Here is a 20,121-nt window from a genome sequence, read left to right as displayed (position 1 = left end):
CAGAGAGTCCAGCATCCTACTGTCAGGACATATTCAACAGTTTCACTAGGTGTCCATCTTTGATCTGGATGCACAGATGCACTATGTCTCCACATCTGCACATATCAGTCTCTCTTACACATCCTTCCAGAAAAAAAAAATCTACAACGGGAAGAAAAACAGGAAATCTGCATCAGCATGGAGTTAATCAACATGCTACGTAATCACTAATGTGTTGCTAAAGTGATGAAAAAGAACATCAAAAGCCTTCTTGAAGAAAACAGTGCTACTACATGGCCCATGTGGTGCTGAAGACATAAATAATGGAAAGAAAGGTAAAGGGAAAAAAAGTTGTAGCAAAGGTGGGAAAAATTAAGCACAAGGAGGAGGAGCAAAGACAATGGGAGAAGTGAGGAGGAAAGGAAGAATGAGGCAATGACACAGGAGGAGGAAAAGGAGAAAAAAATAAAATAGAGGAAGGAGAAAAAAGACAGCGGGAAGAGGGGCAGGGAGAAAGGGAATCGAAAGAGAATACACGAGTTGAGAGGGAAATAGAGGGAAGGCTAGAGAAGAAAAGGAGGAAGAGGAAAAGGCTTCCCCTAGCATCACATACAGCAGGCTGGCAAGAAGCAAACTGCACAGAGTATTAAGAGGGAAAGTCTGGACACAAGAGAATTCCACTCAATTTACATGTAAACATAATAGAAAATGAGTCTCACAAATTAGACCACTCTTGCTAGATGCACTTTTTAGAAAGCTACTCTAGCTGATCAAAAATGCCTAAAAATAAATAAATGAACCACAGCTCAACCACAGGATGAAGAAACAATCAGGAGTCAGCATTGTGGTTCCATGGGTTGAGCCACTCCTGGCAACAGCTAAGGTATTGATTGAAATACTGACATTCCACAGCACCTGGGCTCCTGTCTTCACTCTCCATTCCAGACTCCTGCTAAGGGAGGCCTGAGGAGGCAGCCAGCAGGTCACAGCCTAAGTGGTTGGATATCTGCCACTCCCATGGAAGACCCAGATTGAGTTCCGACTCCTAGTTTGGGTCTGGCATAACCCTAGTTGTTGTGGGCTTTTGGGGAGTGAGCTAGCAAATAAGAGTTCTGAATGTCTCTTTCTCTTTCTCTTTCAAATAATTAATTACTTATTTTAAATTACGGCAATCAATACAGTGTGGTACTGTCACAAAAAGAGACATGTATGTAGATTGACTGGATTAAATGGTTTTTAAACAAGCATGTAACCATTACCCTGTCACTTAAAACTATTCAAAGATATGACAAGTGAAGAAAATTACAGGCTAATATCCTTGATGAACATATCTGCACAAACCCTTAGTAAACTGAGCAGCCTGTGAAGTGGACTGGTGCAAGGGTATTTTAACACATGCAAATCAGTAAAGGTGATTCATCACACTAACAGAATGAAGGATTAAAAATATATATTCATCTCAACAGACAGAGAAATCATCTGACAAGGTTCCTGACAAAAAGCATCTTACTGGAAGAGCAATAGAGTCATGCACCTTAACACAACAGAGACCCTATACGACAAACTTACACCTCTCCTCATATTAATTGGTGAGAATCTGAAAGAGAAAGATGCCCAATCTCATCACATCTATTCTGCTGCAAGTTCCAGCCAGAGATATTTAATCAACAAGAAGAAACATTAAACACTCAAACTGGCAAGTAAGAAATAAAATAGTCTCTGTTTGCAAATGATTCTGTCTTTTAAACAGAAATGCTGAAGGAAATTACCAAGTAGTGCAACAAATAAGTAAATGCAGTATATTTTCTACTAGCAAATTAGCATGTAAAATCAGGAGTGTTACTCTCCACTAACAGAGAACCGCTAAAAAAGAAATCAATCCCATTTAGAATAGCATAGAAATGAAATTTGCAAGTATAAATTAACCAAGAAATTGAAAGCTCTGTATGCTGAAAAGTAGAAAATGTTGTTCAAAGTAAATGAAGATACAAATAAATTAAAAGGTAGCCTGTATTTATTGATTAGAGGAATGTTGTAATGCTAAAACACCTATGAAAATTCCACTGACAGTTCTCTCAGAAGTAAGAAAAAAAAAATCCTAAAGTTCCAGTGGAATCACAGAACGTTCTGGAATAGCCACTTCTGAGCAAGAACTCTGGCAGCATCATGTTATCTGATCTGAAAATATAAATGAATAAATACTACAAAGTTAGGGTAACTACACAGAAAGATATTGGCATAAAAATACACACAGCAAAGTTGCCGATAGTGCCAAAACCTCTTCAATATATAGAATTGGGTAAGTAATAATCACCTGCAGAGGAATTAAACTAGAATGTTACAACAACCACATACAAAACTCAACTCGCAATGAACTAAAATGTAACATTAACACTTGAAACTGTAAAATTTCCAGCAGAAAATATGGAAGACAAGTTTTAAGTTGTTGGTCTGGGAATTTTTTTTCAGATATTATTCCCAAACTAGGTGATCAAAGCCACAATATGTAAAGAATTTCCATTAAACCGAAATTTTCTACATAAAATTTCCGGAGCGAAGAGAGAATCTATAGAAACAGAGAAAATCTTTAAAAAATAGATATGCCTGATAATGCACTAAAGCACTCAAACAACTCTATAATAAGACAAGGAAGTAACTTACAAATGGCCAAAGGACCTGAACAGACATTTCTCAAGAGACATATAAATGACCAACGGGGACACAGAAAATGCTCAGCATCCACCTGCACTTCCATGTTACTGCAGCTCTATTCCCAGCAGTTAACATATGGAAGCCACATAAATGCTCATCAACAGGTGACTGGATGAGAAAAAACATATACACAGTAGACTACTACCCAAACTTTCAAAAGAACAAAATCCTGACTTTTATAACAAAATGGATGCAGTTGGAGATCACCGTGCTTAATGAAATAAGTCAGACCCCTCCAAAAAATATCAGAGTTTTACATTAGTTTTAGTTATCATAGAAGAGTACAAAAACAATGCATATGAGTGAAATTGACATCTTTGGATTTGATTATTGTTCATAGCCTTGTCTATATTCTGGCAGAACAGCAGCCTTTCCACTTTTTACTTTTTGAATTCTTTATCTAATACAGCTTTTGAGTATTAAGTAAATTAAAAATATGATAAAAAATTTTAAGCAAGAAAAGAAGGAAGGAGGAAGGAAGGGGAAGAAAGAGGAAAGCAGAAAGGAAAGAAGGAAGAAGTACCATTATATTTTTAGAGTTTTATTTCTGAACTACATAAACCTGTTCTCTTTATTTTAATAAAATGTTAACAAAAATACGTAATTGCATGAAAAAGTCAAGAAACGGTTTACAGCACGGACTTCTACAACCCACACAGATATGGACAGGAAGCTCAACTGGTAAACAGTCAAAGAGCATGAAGAGAAAACTCACAGGAAGAAAAAGGCTGCCCAGTGCTGAGATGCCAGGTCCCTGGGAGCAGGGACCTCAGCCACATTGCTCATTCCCATCCTCAAGCATCACTCACACTCCACAGAACCCCTATGGTCCCCCACATGCTAGGATGGACAGGACAGGAGCAGAAGGCACTGCCACTTGTGTCTCTTCTGCCCCTCCCAGGGAGTGTAGGCAAACAGCACATGCTCCCTGAGCTCACAGAGACCAAGGTCAAGGAAAGCGGAATGGTCACTATGGGCAGCAATCAGAAATCATGTACGTTCAGATTCACTGAGCTCCCTTACCGCTCAACGTTTCTCATGAAAAGCACGCACGGGCCTTTCTAGCACTTCCAGTGTCAATTCAATGCTGAATAAAATATTAGGAATGGTAAAAGTCAACCATTATTCCAAAACACAGGACGCCACTCTTCCCCACCCCTCCAGTAGATTTGCAGACAAATCACAAGGTGCTCTGGACCTCCTTAGAAGTCTTCCTATGCAGAGGCAGTCACTGGAGTCCCACAGTGTGAAAGACTTCAGATTCAGCAAAGTTGAACAGTTCAACCCTTAAAAATCCAGCAACCCTGAAAAATCATGTATATTAGGAATGAAGCTAAACTGCAGTATGCTAAGTGAAATAAGCCAAACATGTACAGACAGATACAAGTGTCACATGAGCTCACTCACCTAAGCAACTAAAAAATCTGAAGTCATAAAAACAGAGTGGCTAGTGATTGTCGAGAGATTGAAGCAAATGGTGAGAGTTTTGTCCGAAAAGGGAAGAGTTTGAGTTAAGTAGTTTGAGTACGTTCTGAAGGTCCAATGAACAGCCTAGTGATGATCATTAACAATGCTACACTGTGACCTTGCCATTTTTATTTAAAAGCTAAGATCTTAAATGTTCTCACCACATGCACAAAATGACAGCTATGTGAAGTGGCAGCTATGTTCTTTAGCCTGATTGGGGTAATCATGTCATAATGTATATATGGTGCGCACACACACACACACACACAGTATCCATTGGAGGACTGCATTTCCATAAACGATGCTGGAGAAACTGGACAATCACAGAAAGGAGGAAGGAGAGAGAGAGATTTCAACCTAAACCTGAGCCTCAAAAGTCATGGAAAATTGATTATTTACTGAAACGTAATACTCAAAAGTTTAAGAAGACGTTAAGTGGAAGGCTAAAACACAAGACAATCTGCAGAGTTTCCGGCTAAGCAAAGATTGAACCCCAAAGCCATGCTCCATGAGAAAAATAAATCTGTACATTAAGCTTCAGTTGAAATGTACAACTCTTCTCTGTGTTAAGACTCTATGAAAACGTTGAAAAGGCAAGCGTCAAAGTGGTAGGAAATATCTGCAAACCACCTATCTGACAACGAATATCTAAACTACACAAAGAGCTTTCAAAATCCAACAGTAAAAAAATTCAATCGTCTGATTAGAAAACGAACGACAAAAGCACCTATTTTACTGACAAAGACGTATGAATAGTAACTAAGCACATGAAAAGATTTCCACATCATTAATCGTGAGTGAGATGCAAAATGAAAGCACCATGAGATATCATCCCATATCCATCAGAACGGTCAAATGAAAAACAGCAAAGGCACCAAACACTGGCAAAGATGCAGAGAACATGGATCACTCCCACGCCCCTGGCAGAAACATAAAATGGCAGAGCCACTGTGGAAGGCAGTTTGATGTTTTTTTTAAAAAACAGAACTCAACACACAATTACCATATGACCCAGCAACTGCACTCTTGCATATTTATCGCATGTAAATGAAAACTTATGTTCATGCAAAAATGTGCACCCAAATGTTCATAGCAGCTTTTTTCATAGTTACCAAAAACTGGAAACAACTCATATGTCCATCAATAGGTGACTAATTAAACAAACTGTGGCACACACAGGATATCACGTGTCAACACACGGTCATGGGTTATTGATCTGCAGGGTCACCTGGTCAAACGTCCTAAGGGAGTATGCCGAAGGAGTCAAAGCCATTATGACTCCATTACATAACATGCTTGAAAGCACAGATTTTTATCCATGGAGGACAGTTAGGGATTGCAGGGGTTAGGGATGGAAGGATAGAGGGCAAGAAATGAGAAGGAGGCAAGCATGGTGATTAGAGGACAACAGGATTCTTGTGATAGGTCTGTTGAGTGTACTGTAGAGGTGGCTACTCTCTTAATGAACACAGACACACAGGTAACATGCTTAGAGACACAGAGGACCAAATACATACATACATACACAGAGAACAAAAGTACACACATGAAGAACACATGCACACGCAGACCCAAATACATGCACGTGTATTGTACATGAGTACAAGAGGTGAAGGAAGTCTGAACTAAACCAGTCAGTTCTATCACGGTCAGTATGCTGGTGGGGATACAACATGATACTAACTTTTTTTCAACACGTTCTCACTGAGGGAACCTGGAAGACTTTCGGTATTGTTTCTTAAAACTGCATGTGAATCTACAATTATCTCAATGAAATATCAGCTTAATACAGTCACCAAATAATGTCATACTTGATGTTGAATCCTACTCAAGGAGTATGAACTCCTTCAGATAGCAGGTTGGGAATCCTGAAAGTTGGTTGAGTATGGCTGGTTTGAGCAGAGCTACAAATTCATAATGATAGAGAGTGGGTGGATTACAGAAGTTAGCCATGAGAGGAACCCAGAAAATCATAGTTGGGACTCAAATGAGGGGTTGCATTGAAGTGCGTATGAAGTCCAGTGAGTGTGAGAGAGAGCCACGCTGGGGCCACATTGCCAGCACCCATTTGAGAGTCCGATCATAAATTAAAGGCAGTTCTGAGAGTCATCTGTAAACAATGAACTCACTCTTTTATGCCACCATTTCAATGTTTTGCAAAAAATGAAGACAACAGCTGGATCCTTGATTTCAATGTTTTTCAAAGTCTTCATTTATTTACTTTCAGTTTATTTAAGAGACAGAAGTGTGTGTGCGTGCGTGTGTGTGTGTGTGTGTGTGTGTGTGTGTGTGTGTGTGTGTAAGTAAATGGGTATAGGGATGATGGGTGAGACATCAGGAATCTTCCATGCCCTAGTTTACTCATCCGCTGTAGCAGAGTCTGGGACAGATCAAAGCCAAAAGACTGGAACTCAATCCAGATCTCCCATGTGGGGGGCAAGCCACCCAAAGTTTTTCAGCCATTACCTGGTGCCAGCCAGGGTGCAGATCAGCAGAAAAATGGCTTCATACGTGGAGCCAGGACACAAATTCAGGAACCTCAGTATAGGAGGTACACATCCCAAGGAATAGTCTAACCTCTTTGTCAAATGCCTGGTGTGGTTTCAATAATTTTATAAATGTGTGTGAAATAAATGTTCTATTCTTTATGATAACTGGCATGTTTTAAATCATGTTAAGGTATGTGAAGATTTGAAAAAGCATAAGACTTAGGATTTTAGTGAATTTTAACTAAAGATTGGTAAAATTTTGGCCACTTGTCTGAACAATTTTAAATGTCAGAGGAAATTTCGTCTGTTCATTTTGATGTTTGATTTGTTGACTTTTGTAAGCACCATTTCAAGTTGGAAAACATGAACTGATATATTCACACAGCTGTTCCAGAAACAAAACATAATAGGAATGAAGATCTTCTCCAGGAATAAAGATTTTAATCAACAAATTGTAAATCCGGGATCTGAGTTTGTTTCTGTCCTCAGGTTGTCTCCACGACACCCAACAGCTTGGGGCAGATTTATATCCCATTCAAAGTCACCCAAAGTGGATGGCCACTGAATTAGAAGAAGGAATCAACTTACCTTATGGGATTGTCCATCCTGGACACTGTAAGGAAGGCGGCAAGATTGGCTGTATAGGAGGAACACACGATGAGGGTGAAGAGCCACCAACTCCCCATCACAATGCGCATTGCCATGGAGTTCACGGAGGATTCGCCACCTGCAAGAGGCATACAAGATGAACAAGCTATCAGGGCTGTTGTGGATGGCACAGGGAGCTTCACTCCCTTTCCCAGGCACAGGCCCTACCCTTTGGGATCACAGATGGGACCAGGGTAATGACTGCCCACTGGATATAGAGAATTGTAGCCAAATGTAGCCACAGAATCTACAACCAGCAATCTGGGAATGGGCAGAGGACCACACAATGTGATGTGCAGTTTGTCAGAATGTAGGGGACAGAGTTCTCAATACCAGAAGCTAATAGCGAGAAGGTTCTAACTTGGAGGGCAAGAGCTGCTAGGGTGGCAATCTGATGCAGTGTCCCTTTCTCATTCCATATCCATAGAGTAGATTCATTTTGTAAATACAGAAGTACCGCCTACCCAGAGGGTTCCCTAGTTTCCCTTCAAACCAGAGAAATGAGATGTACCCTATTACTTCTATTAATATTCAGCCCTTGCTAGATGATTTTACCCCCCAGGATTCTGAGAAATTTTCCCCAGGATTCTGAAAAAAAAAAAAAAAACAACCAAAAAACCAAAACAAAACAAACAACACCATGCAGTGAGAAGCTGCCTCTCCCAGGCCAATGATTTCTCCTTGGTCCTTTAGAGGGATAGCAGAAGAAAGTTTCACGCTGCCTGCCTATTCTCCTTACATAACCTCGAAAAGCATTTGCCAGAAAACCAACAGGACCAAAGCTTACACTAGGAATTTGGTAATTTGTCCTTTCCACATCAACTTGCACAATCCAGTACACTCCAGCATAGCAGACTGTGACTGTGTGACAAGAACAACCAGAGGCCTGCTAAGGTGACTGTGATGACTTTTTTCCCCATTAAGACTTAAAGTTTAAGCAAGACTCAGGGTTTCATCTGACAATCTTGTGTGCATACCAATCAAATGTGGGAGGGGAAGACAGCACAAGGCAGAACTCCAAAGTTAATTTTATCTGACAGAGAGAATCACAATATGTAGGTGAGTTCTTGGCTGCCATTTTATTTTGTCTCTATCTGACATCACACAGAGCAATTGGGGGTAGCATGACATTAGTCCTGTTCTAGAGATGAAGTAAAATCTACATTTAATATGATAACACGGCCAACAGGTAAGCGCAGGGTTAATCCAAGGCCAGGAGAAGATGAGGAGGTACCTTGCTGCACAAAGGCTCCATACACAATCCAGATGGCGCTGTGCAGGGTGGCAGAGGCCGTGGGCCGGGACTGGGTTGCACTCTGAGCTCTCACAGCCTGTATCCGATTCAGCACAAAGATGAGCACCCCCACCACGGGGATGGCTGCAGCGATGCAGGCCCACACAGCAAAGTCAAACGGAGCGAAGAGGGAGAAGATGCTTATCTTCTCCTCGGGCTTCTTGATGAGAATCCCCACCGAGTAGTCCATGTAGCGCTTGCTGAAGTCCACAACGCTCTCCCTCTCCGGGGTGATGGTGATGGCGGAGATGGCCAGGTCTGCTCTCTGCAAGGCAAGCCAGTCTATCAATCCACCCTGTGCACTCCCAGTTGTTCCATTCAGAGGAAACAGACTTGAGGGCTGACACCCTGTGACTTGGGGTATTGAAGGACAAGTTCAACACTATACTGCCTGCTGCTGCCTCCTTCTTCCAGACTTCTCTCCCCGGACCCCAAAAGCCCCCTGACACATCCCCTAGATAGCAGAGGCTCGGGGTAGTGGAGAACACCTTCATTTCCCTTTGAGTTATAGTGTTTACTCATTTTCTTGTGATAGCTCCTGATAAACTTTAGATTATGCTTTCTTGCCCTGTGTTTGTTTGCTTCCTCCTACCAAGAAGCCTTATCTGCCTCCCTCTAGGCTTATCCCAATGTTCCCTAAAGAGCAGGGCTATAACATTCTCCATGTGCCCACCATGTTTCCCCAAACACCATCATCCCATAGATCTCACTCTTTTCTAAAAGTGTTCAGAAAGTATACGGTGAGCTATACCTGACATTCATTTTGAGTCATGATTGTAATTTTCCAACAATAAAGGCTCATCTATTTGTATCCCACCATTCCTATCTTGTGGTCTGCAGACACACAAGTTAGTTCTTCCTGTACTCAAGCCACTTGGTGAAGGGTGTCTGTGGACAAGATCAGTTGCCCTAAGATGGCCTTAAAATGACTGCCCAAGAGTGTTGCTTTCAAGAATGAGCTTCATTCTAAAAGCAGATAAGTGCTAATTTCAGGTGGGCCTGGGCTGAAGATGAAGCTGCCAGTTTTGGGGGAGGTTAGGGGCCTCATCACCTACAGGAGTGGAAGGCAGGCAATGTGCTCTAGATTCTTGCTGTAACCTGGTGAGTGCTAAAAGCTGTGGCAATCACCTTGATCGTGGCTCTCTGACCTCCAACTATGAGGCATCAAGCAGTGAGTCTGGTTTGTTTTAGAATGACTTGACCCACATGCTCAAAGTGGCGAAACACACATGAAATGATTTCACAAGATTGAATGTGTGGCTTAGAAGTACACATAAACGGACATCCAACAACAACCACCATCTAGAGCAGAGGAAACAAAATATTGCTTAGGACTTTGTTCGAGTGCTTCTCTTTATTTTCATCTCTGCTTCTTGCCTCTCTTCCTAGAAACCCAACATCCAGAGGTTGCTTTTTGGGTTGGGAAAGCATAAGTTAAGGATAGGTTTGCAGTTGAGGGTGGAGGGAAATTATATCGAGAAGACAGGTACACAAGAAACACAAAAGAAGCAACTTAAGACACAGGTGGAGGGGTTGACCTATACAAGACAGGACAGACGTGCTCTGCCCCAGATGGAAGAGGGCACATGGTACTCTCTTCAAGGGGAAGAACAGACGCCAGCTGATGTACATTTCATAACAAATAGAAGTTAACTTCATGCCAGAAGTCTCAATGTCTTCCCACACATTAAGAGTAGAGTCTTTTTAACCGGGCAAGATAGAGGACCATTAGGAATCTCTAGGAGAAAGGAAACTTTTGAAAAGATCTTGGAGGGATGTGTCAGGGGGTTCCTCAAGGAATAACTGTGGGGACTTGAGCTGCACTGAGGGCCAGCTGAGGTTGGAAAGCACACAGATCAGATCAGATTTGATTTGATTTGATTTCATCAGATCAGATTTGTCATTTCCTTTTCCAGCTGTATACACCAACTTGGGTATCAGAGTTAAGAAGGGGGATAATACCGTCAACTCAGGGCTTGGATACAATAGGAAATCAGGAACATGGATGTATGAGATTTAAAAAAGGAAGAGAGGTTCTGTGTAGTTAGCCACAGAGGACATGTCAGGCACAGGAGGCTGCAGTACCAGGTAGGTATGGAAATATCACAGCAGGATAGATTCAAATGCATGGACTTCCTGGAAAGAGCCAGACTCCAATGATCATTTATTGCATGACTCCATTTGTATGAAATGTCACAACTGCAACTCAACAGAGACAGAAAGTAGATAAAGGGTTGCCTTGGGCTGGGGATGGGAATGACATTAACTATAAAACAGTGTGGGAGCTCTCGGTGGGATGATGGTGGTACTCTCCAACTGGATTATGGCAATAGTTGCACCACTCAATACAGCGACTAACATCATTGCGTTGACATCTAAAGGGGTTAATTTAACACAGTATCTGAATTTTCTCACAATGAAGTTGTTTTTCAAAAAAGATGAAAGGAAATTGGAATGATTCTGTGCCTAGGGATCACCTTCATAAGTTAAAAAAAAATATAGAGAGAGTCTGTGGCTAGGGAGTAAAGATCCCAAACAGGCAGAGGGCAAGATGGTTACTGTGACTAACGTAAGATACTAGCAAGCCACATGAGATGACGCACTGAGAGTCCAGGCTAGTCCGGATGTGTCCAGGTGGGTGAAAGGAGTCCCATTGAACCCAATGCCACAGGCATAAATGCTTATGGGAGAAATAATCCAGAGGTCAAGAGAATACAGAGGCAAGGGTGGGGTACAGGGAACTGGCCTCAACCCAGAGTTCCAGTAAAGACACAGATTCTACAGTAGGGATAAGAAGTGATGATGTGAAACAGGTATGAAGTGCTGGGAATGTTGATGTCACACCACAGACACCCAATGATGCAGACATGCAAACATATATACAATACACACGCACACGCTTCTGCAAATGTGCATGTGCATTAACCCACTTGTGGTTTACAGGCACAAAGAAAATGAGCACTCACAGTACCCCTGGTGGGCACTGGATCCCTGTTTCAGCCCAGACCTGGGAAGGGTGTGCAGAGGTGTTTCTTGGGGGTTGAATTTACAGAGAAGAGTGGAGGGGCTTCCAACAGACAAGAACATTGGTCAGGGATGGAAACACACACAGAGCTTGGGAAAAAGAAGATGAAAAAGCAGAAACAGGTGTAGCAAGTGAGAGTGAGGGGCAGAGGACCTTGGTGTACAGGTGCAATGAGTGGGTATGAGGGGAAGAGGGCCCTGGTGTACAGGTGCAGCAAGATGCTATGAGGGAAAGAAGGTCTCGGTGGACAGGTGCAGCGAGCGGGAGTGAGGCCCAGAGGGTCTTGGTGTACTGTGGACGGTAACCATTCTGTGTAGCCGGACTCAATATACAACAACATAATGGGCCAAGTTTAGAGGTCACCCAAGGGTAGCTAGGGTGCCCAATTTTGTACATAGGACCTACCTTGCTGATAAGCTCCCCGATCATCCCGTTCCAGGAGGTGTTGTGGAGCTGGTGACCATACCTGCCATCAGGGGCCTGGTAAATCTCATACTTGAAGCCCAGTGCCTTGGCCAGTGCATCCAACACATCTATGGAAAACCCTTTGTAGCGTTTAGGCTGTCCAAGGATGTTCTCAGCCACCATCACAAAAGGTTCTTCCTGGAGAACAAGAGAATGAGTCATCTTCAATGGAAAAACAGAGGCATCCACGCTCACATCCAAGGTATTGTCAGACAGTTCAACCTAGGATGTCGTAACTTAGAATTGCTAGTATATAAACCACTTTGACCTGAGGGCTGAACTCCTCTGCCCTTTTCTAAAAGCAGTTTATGGGTGGTCAAGAAATCATGCCCAGGACCATCACCCCAATTAGCAGGTCAACAGGGAGCAATGGAAATTTACCTGGGCTCTATGATATCCCAGGTTCTGCCCAAACCCAGCTCCCAGAATAACAGTCCTTGTTTCCCCACTTCCACTTGTAACATTCAGGCTGAACTAGAACTGCTATAATTCAAGAGAACCCACATCAGATAATAAATGGCAATAAAGATATGAGATATTAAATCAAGGGAAGATCATATTGTATTGTATCCATCAATTTGTACTGGAAAACAGATGCTGATTAACAGACCAAGGACAAAGAGTAGGCTAAGATGAAAACCCATGGTTCCTGAGTTCAACGGAAACTGCCCACACACTCTGTGTTGAGTCACATGTAGAGGAGGTGGCCAATTCTCCAGGAAGCATCTCAGGTCTTCCCATCATTCCCCTTCCTAAAAGAAGGAATTTTGGGTACCAGGGCCTGTATCTCATTTACTTCACATTTTTGGAGAATTGGAATACGAGGCACATTCAGGGACTGCAGAATCACTGGGGCCAAGAGCCTCTGGGCTTGCGGGCACAGAGGGAAACAACTGGACCATACCCCAACTAGCTAATGAGGGGGTGAACCTGAAGTCTCTTAGAAATATAAAAGTGTATAATTCCAGAACAACTAGGATGGAAAAACAAATGGGCTTCATAAGAAATTTTGTGTCATATGGGCCACCCAAGTTGCTGGGTACTGACAGAACACACCCCTCCTGGCATCTTTCTGGGGACTCTGGCTAACCAACTCTATCTCTTGTGGTCTCTCGAAGTCACTCAAGACCCTGCTGCCCTCCAGAATCAATGGATCAACTGAGCGCCCCCTGGAGGTGAATTTGGAGGTCAGTGGTAGATCTGGGTACTCCTCTGGAGTAGGGTGTAAACCTCACATGAAGTCTCAGGGGCCCCATGGCAGAATCTCCAAGTCTTACCCTTTCGTTATTCACACAGCTATGTGAAGGAAAGGCTCAAATTACTCCTCAAGACCTCTGGCTCTCCAAACCCAGCTTAAACAGGGAGCAGCCTGAAGCTCCCGGAATATCCTCCCCGTGATCCTACCAAGACAGTCACCACTTTGAGAGTCAGTCCTTGCAGTCGGCTGCCCATGGGCCTCTCTTGTAGGCTGCCGTTAAGGCCTTTCTCTGAGTCCCACGTTGCCAGCTGTGGAGGAGAAAAGAAAATGGGGGAGTGTGAGGCACACACGTAGAACAGGCACCCATGTACACTTTACAAGGTCCTTCCCTAAAACAGGAGTCAGACACGGAGGTGGGCAGCAGTCCTGGGAGCCTCTCTGAGACTCAGATCCATCCTGCAGCTGTGAAGGAGAACAGAGTTGAGAGACATATCCGCACTCCCACCCTCCACCAACTCATGTAGATCTCCAGCACTGCAGGCGTGCAATCAATTGAGAGGAACTTGCCTCTAGGACAAAGGTTTATGCCCGTCCTATTCTGTGCAGCCATGGGGGGCTCTACCACTGTGTGGCTCCCTCAAAGTATCCTCTTTCTTGACTCACTTCTTTGACTTTCTTAGACCACCAGGGCATTCGATTCAACCATCGCCACTGCCATCACCATGGGCAGGATGCGGCTCAGCAGCAAAGCTGAGTAACAAAAGCCCAAGTATACAGCTTGTCTTGCACCCTGGTGTCTACAGCAGGAAGGGCCAGGAGCTCTCTGCATGTGTTCTCTGTAATGTAAACACCATCTGATAGGCCGGCAGAGGCAGAGAGAGGAACAAATATTCTCTGCCTATGTCAAGCCTTCTGTGTCTCCTAGGTGTGTGCAGTAGCTCAATGCATCTCTGCCAGGCACCCTCAGGTGTTGGAACAGACTCTGCCCTGCCCCAGAAGCAACAAAAGGGACATGGTTGCTCCTGGGACTGTTTCTCATCCCTGTGTCCCCGCAGGGCCTGTGCCAACACTGGCAAGATTATTGGTTAATGACTCTGCTATAAATTGAAGACAGGTTAAAAACAAACAACTAAAATCACAATATTGGCCCCATTCAAACAAACAGAACTTTAGGGCCTGAGCCTGGGAAGTGTTCACACTTTGCAAATGTGTGCCTGATATGCCTTTCCAGAATCCTTGGCTTGGCTATATAGTAGGCTCTCATAGGAGACTTTCCGAGCATCCTGAAGGCTGGGCCCCACCCCCAGAGACTCTGCTCTGATTTTCAGTGATGGAGATATGGTGGTTCCAACACATAGCCGGGATTGTAAGCCAACACTGTAGAGTCAATCAGCGGTTCTTACACTGTGATCTGCACACAAATCACTCAGGGACATTTTATGCACCCACTGATTCTGGGCTTTGAAATTATTTCTGCCAAACAAGCTCCTGAGTGCTGTTGCTGCTCTTAGATCACCATGTCTGTAAAGATTAGACAGCCACAGGCAGTGCATACTCTTTTTCAAAGAAGATCCCCCTGAGGACCCATAGCTAACCCCAGCAACAGTAATACTTCCCTGTGGAGAGGTGGTACTGAGGGGCCCTCAGGGAGCTCCCAACAGCTCCCCATAAGGACACATCTGCCATCCCAGCATCATCCACTAGGAAGAGACAGGGGTTCTGGAAGCTGGCATGTTATACAGTCTTTGGACATGATACCTACTGTGATGGCTCTCTCCTAAAGAATAGGGTGTCTGTATGGCAGCGACAAATGAAGACTTTAGATAAGAGTGTGGCCATGTACTCTGATGAGCCCCTCCTGCCAACATTAATTAATCTGGAAATCATTCCAGAGAAAACAAGTAAAGATTGACCCAGCATTCCAATTAAGGACATGAAAATGTCAATGACACCAGACTTCAGGAACTGGTACAGTGAGAATCTGAAGAAATAGCCTGAAGATCTCAAACTGATTCCTGCAGCTGGATTAAAGTGATGGCCAAAAAAAAAAAAAAGAATGTTTGTTCCTGCATTCTTTGGGTATCCAAACATGGGCTTAGGGGACAGGAATAGTGCATGGTTCACCATGATACAATGGTATGCAATCCTCCACCCCCATCACCGCTAAGTCCAGAGGCTGGAGTATGGTCTGGTTCAGTGTGGTCTGCCACTCTTTCAGGACTAGATGGAGTTCTGAAGCCCTCCTCCCTCCCCTTGACCACCTCCATGACTCATAAGCTACAATGGAGGTAATCTTTTCCTGACACTGGCTTCTGAGTTGAGAGACTGAATATGTTGTCCCACACTGCCACCTGAGTTCCTATCACTGTTGCCAAGTGCTCCCTAATTGCTGACCCTGGCACAAGGAGACAGCCTGTTAGTTCGTTGCTTCTCTGGCTTAGATGTGCACCTAGGAATGGAGCTGTGCCTTCCTTGTCTATTTGAATTGCATCAGATATGAAGAATGGAAATTAGAGGCAGCGATGCACTGCCAGGTGCCATAGCTCACCTCTAGGAAGCTTCCAGTCCCTGCCTGCTTGTAGGAACATTAGCTTGGCCTCAAACCTCCCACACTTTCTGGATCGGTCTCATTAACCAGCTCCCTCTCTCTCAAACTCTCTCTTTCATCCTTCTGAAAGGCTGGTGGTACCTTTACAATAAATAAACTCCAACATCTATGTCCTGCATTAGTGAAAAGTTTCCAATGCATTTCCATTTCCTATAGAGTAAATTCTAACAGTTTTTAAGCCTGGAGCCTAAAGAAAGGTCTTCCTAATCCAGGTCTTCCAGAAGTCTCAGCCTCATTCCAGCCTGCAGTTCCTTTTGCCTGCAACACCAATTTTCTTCCTTGGGGTCTGGTGAACTCTCGTAAATTATGGGTTTATGTATTTGAGACAGAGAGAGCTCATTCATTGACTCACTCTCCAGATGCCCACAAAAGAAAGCTTGGAGCTAGAATCAAAGGAAACAGCTGGGAACACGACCTGAGTCTGCCACTTGGGTTGATAGGGACCCAGGAATTTGACCCATCCCTGCTACCTCTCAGCGTCCACATTGGCAGGACACTGGAGTAAGAAGCCAGGGTCAGGACTCAAGTGTATGTACACCAATGAGGGGATGCAGGTATCCTCACCAATATCCCAGCCATGAGGTCAAATGCCCACCCCTTGATCATTTTTTTAAAATAAGCTTTCTCTTGGATGTCATCTTGAACATATCATTCAATTTGCATGGCTTACACAAAGCTTTGACAGAAGTCATCTCTGGGCCCGAATCTGTGAGCCAGCCCTTGGACCAGGGTCCCTCACTCTTTTCTCTGTACTAAAACCCTCTCTTCACAAGCTGTCTGGGATCTCAAGTGCCAAAGTTCAGATCTGTCTTGTTCATTCCTGTTGTACCATGCATCAAACACTATACCCTCCACTCCAGATTTTGCTTCAAAACAGCTGCAGCTTGGGGGGAGGAGATGAGAAGCTGGAGCTGTGGAAGCAGCAGGTGCTTGCGAGTCTGTTGCAGTTGCTCTCCCACTTTCCTGAATGACCCCAGATGGTAGCCTGGGAAGCACAGCATTAGACACACAGAAGAATACTCACAAATATTTGTTCAGTTTAATTACACTTCACTGAGATTCTAATTTCTTATCTATAAAATGGAAGAATACCCACTTCCCTGTCTACCAAGTTGAAGGACTGGCTGTTCACGGGAGTAAAGAATTTTGAAATATTCTGTTACAAAATAGCTTCATTAAGAATCACTAAGTAAAGAAGCAGATTATAAAACCATGTGTACCGCGCACACATAATGATGTTTAAAAAACCAAAAGCGACAGTAAAAATGGGAAGAGATACGTTAAAACGTGGTACAGCCATGTGTGAATTACATATGGCTTGGTGGAATTAGGAATAACCATCTCTTTTCTATTCTCTTATTTTCAATAGATTTCTCAATTCTTCCATAGGAAGGAAAATAAGCTTTGGATAAAAATAACTAGTAGAGATGGGTGATTAAGCAAAAACACTTATCAAACACACACTTCTATGACTGAGAACCAAATGTCGGGGAGCAAAAGGAGTCCAATAATCTATAAGCACCTGAAGGCCAGTGTCAGAGTCAGAACTCAGGAAACCAGCACTTGAACTCCAAGGGGCTGTGGCCTAGCAGTGACATCCTCTCACATGTAAGACCCAGGCTGGAGAAGGGCTCTATCGGTCAGTTGGCTCAGGAGGCAGAGAAGCAGGCACTGCTGAGGACCAGGTGTGGTAAGACAAGCCATCTTTTGGCTTCAAGAAAGACAGCACCAAACATCTGAGTTAATGCTCAGCTAACCCTGTGCCAGAGCACCATTTAAAACAAAGTGGAACTAGATGGCAGGTGAGGTTGGCAGTGAGGGACAGTTCCAGCAAGCCTGTCTTCATCTTTATCTTTTTGTCTGCAAGTGCTCAGGATTAGGTTGTTTTGGGTTTGGTTTTGTTTTGATTTAATACAAACTTCTTTCTCTGTGGCCTCTGGGCATCCTGTCCTCTGGCAGAGCAAGAAAAAAAAAAAAAAGACTTCAAAACGAAACCCAAATCCTGTCTTTCAAACACATCAAAGTTCAACTGTGTTCCTGGATTCAGGATACTTGGTGCTGGGCAACAGAGTTGATTATTCCCTCACATCTGGATGAAGTTGAGCGCCTCAGGCTATGTGAATCTTCCTGCTTCCAGAAAGCTCTGTGCTCTTGCCTAAATCTTAAGACCAGAGTGGTACACCCACACCAAATCCGTGCACCTGCTCTATCAGGATGGAGGAAAGCATGGTCCAAATGAGGGATTTTTTTTAAGACTTATCTTTATTGAAAGTCAAATATACAGAGAGGAGGAGAGACAGAGAGGAAGATCTTCCATCTGATGATTTACTCCCCAAGTGACCACAAAGACCGGACTGAGCCAATCCGAAGCAAGGAGGCAGGAGCTTCCTTTGGGCCTCCCACGCAGGTGCAGGGTCCCAAGGCTTTGGGCCGTCTTTGACTGCTTTCCCAGGCCACAAGCAGGGAGCAGGATGAGAAGTAGGGCCGCTGGGACATGAACCAGTGCCCATATGGAATCCCGGTGTGTTCAAGGTGAGAACTTTAACCACTAGGCCACCACACTGGGCTCAGGATTTTTTTTTTTAATGAAGCCTTTGCATTCTCACCCATGTAGTAGACACCTCTAGGGGAGACTGCACCCCACCTGTGTCCAGACAGTGCTATTAGGTGCTGCCTGTTTGCAACATCAGAGGAATAAAAACACTGCAGTCAATAAAAGCCAAATGAGGCTAAGAGGTTTGATAAATGGGAAGCCAGGAAAACCTCTTACCCAGAGAAGTCCTGACACTTCGTCACACGGCTCTGGAGCGTTTCATTTGCGTCTGCTCTGACTTCTCCTTACACTTGGCAGACAGAACGCTATTTATGGGATCGATGAATTTATGACCACAGACACCCACTCTTGACAGCTGACCTGTCAAAATCAACGCCTGAAAAACTAATTTCCAGCACTGTTCAACACAACGAGCACTGCCTGCACTTGATAAGACAGCTAAGGCGTTCTTTCATTGCCGGGATCTGCTCTGGCCAGACCAGCAGCGTGGGTACTAGAGCCAGGGGTGACGGCACAATCACCCCTTTGGAAGGAGATGTATGGTTCCTAAATCTGATTATGACAAACAACTGTTCAAGAGATCAGCCAATCGGAGAATAAATTTCATAAATCACTGGGCTCAAGAAAATATATTTTCCCAACTCAAGCAGGGTGTTCTTCACGTTGGCAGTTACAAGGACTTGGGCCTCAGTGGCCTGACCTTAACAAAGGCCAGGCTATTAACCCCAAGTGGGACAGACCACTTATGGAAGATGGAACTTTGAGATCTGTGGCCAAGGGATAGCGGAAGATGACAGGAGAAAACAACACAGCTGCCTTGTAGCCCAGAGGTAAAAGTTCACGGAAAATGTGATAAACAGATTTTCTTTAGGTGGAGAGAGAGGAGAGAGATGGAGAGAAATTTCGCTCTTTAATTCACAAATAAGTTTCCCACGAACTTTTTGAAAGCCTTGTCAATTCCTAGAGAGGAGAGGGAAAGAAAGAAAGGGGAGCGAAAGGTTCCCCAAACTGCTTGTTTAACAACATGCCACCAGGCAATCGATGAATAACGGACGTTTTTGCACTATCACAGCTGAGTGAGGTATGCAGCCTGTCTGAGGAGCACATTGAACATAGCAGGAGACATTTTCGGCACCAAGGGCCAGGCCTCTGAGCCAGTGATGAAGTCCCACATGAGCTGTCTCCTCACAGGCCAGCAGCTTCATCAGCCAAGTGCAGGTGGCCTCTGCCAGGGCACAGACATCAGGAATGACACCCATCAAGCGCATACGTCTTTTATTAAGTTTTGTTCCCTTGTCCATTTTTACTGGGAAACAGGATGGGCTCACTGGACATTTCAGGAGAGAATAGAGTTAGATGGGGATGGGGTGAGGAGGACCTGCTCTAGTCTTGAGTCAGTCTGACGACTTAACATTCAGCCAGCTCTCGTGTCAGTCAATTTCAAGTTCTGAGTTTTGATGACATGTTTAGACCCAAATACAGTATCTCAAAAAGAGAATTCAAGTCTCTGAGAACATTGGCGTAGGTAGTCAGATATCATGAAGTAAAGTCCAATGTGAAAGTTTGGGGAATTTCAGCACACGGGGGCCACTAAGGCAAGGCCTTGAAGGTAGAGAGAGGAGGCGGCAGTGAACACCAAATTGATACATCTGCTATGAAAGGGCAAGAGTCAGTCCATATAA

General features: G+C 43.9%; 1 protein-coding gene across 1 annotated transcript in view; it reads right to left on the bottom strand.

Moving 5' to 3' along the window:
* Positions 1-20,121, bottom strand: part of GRID1 (glutamate ionotropic receptor delta type subunit 1) — a 650,606-nt gene that overhangs the window by 103,173 nt on the left and 527,312 nt on the right. Inside the window, exons 9-12 of the mRNA XM_040970332.1 lie at positions 13,484-13,585; positions 12,020-12,217; positions 8,530-8,854; positions 7,236-7,374 (exon numbers count right to left, since the gene is read on the bottom strand). Of these exons, the coding sequence (XP_040826266.1) occupies positions 7,236-7,374; positions 8,530-8,854; positions 12,020-12,217; positions 13,484-13,585 (764 nt within the window). The remainder of the gene's footprint in view (positions 1-7,235; positions 7,375-8,529; positions 8,855-12,019; positions 12,218-13,483; positions 13,586-20,121) is intronic.

Source organism: Ochotona curzoniae, unplaced genomic scaffold (assembly GCF_017591425.1).
Source record: "Ochotona curzoniae isolate NIBS_2020 unplaced genomic scaffold, NIBS_Ocur_1.0 scaffold_4763, whole genome shotgun sequence".
Classification (NCBI taxonomy): Eukaryota; Metazoa; Chordata; class Mammalia; order Lagomorpha; family Ochotonidae; genus Ochotona; species Ochotona curzoniae.
Note: the sequence above shows the minus strand (reverse complement) of the source record. Positions and strands in the feature narration are given on the sequence as shown.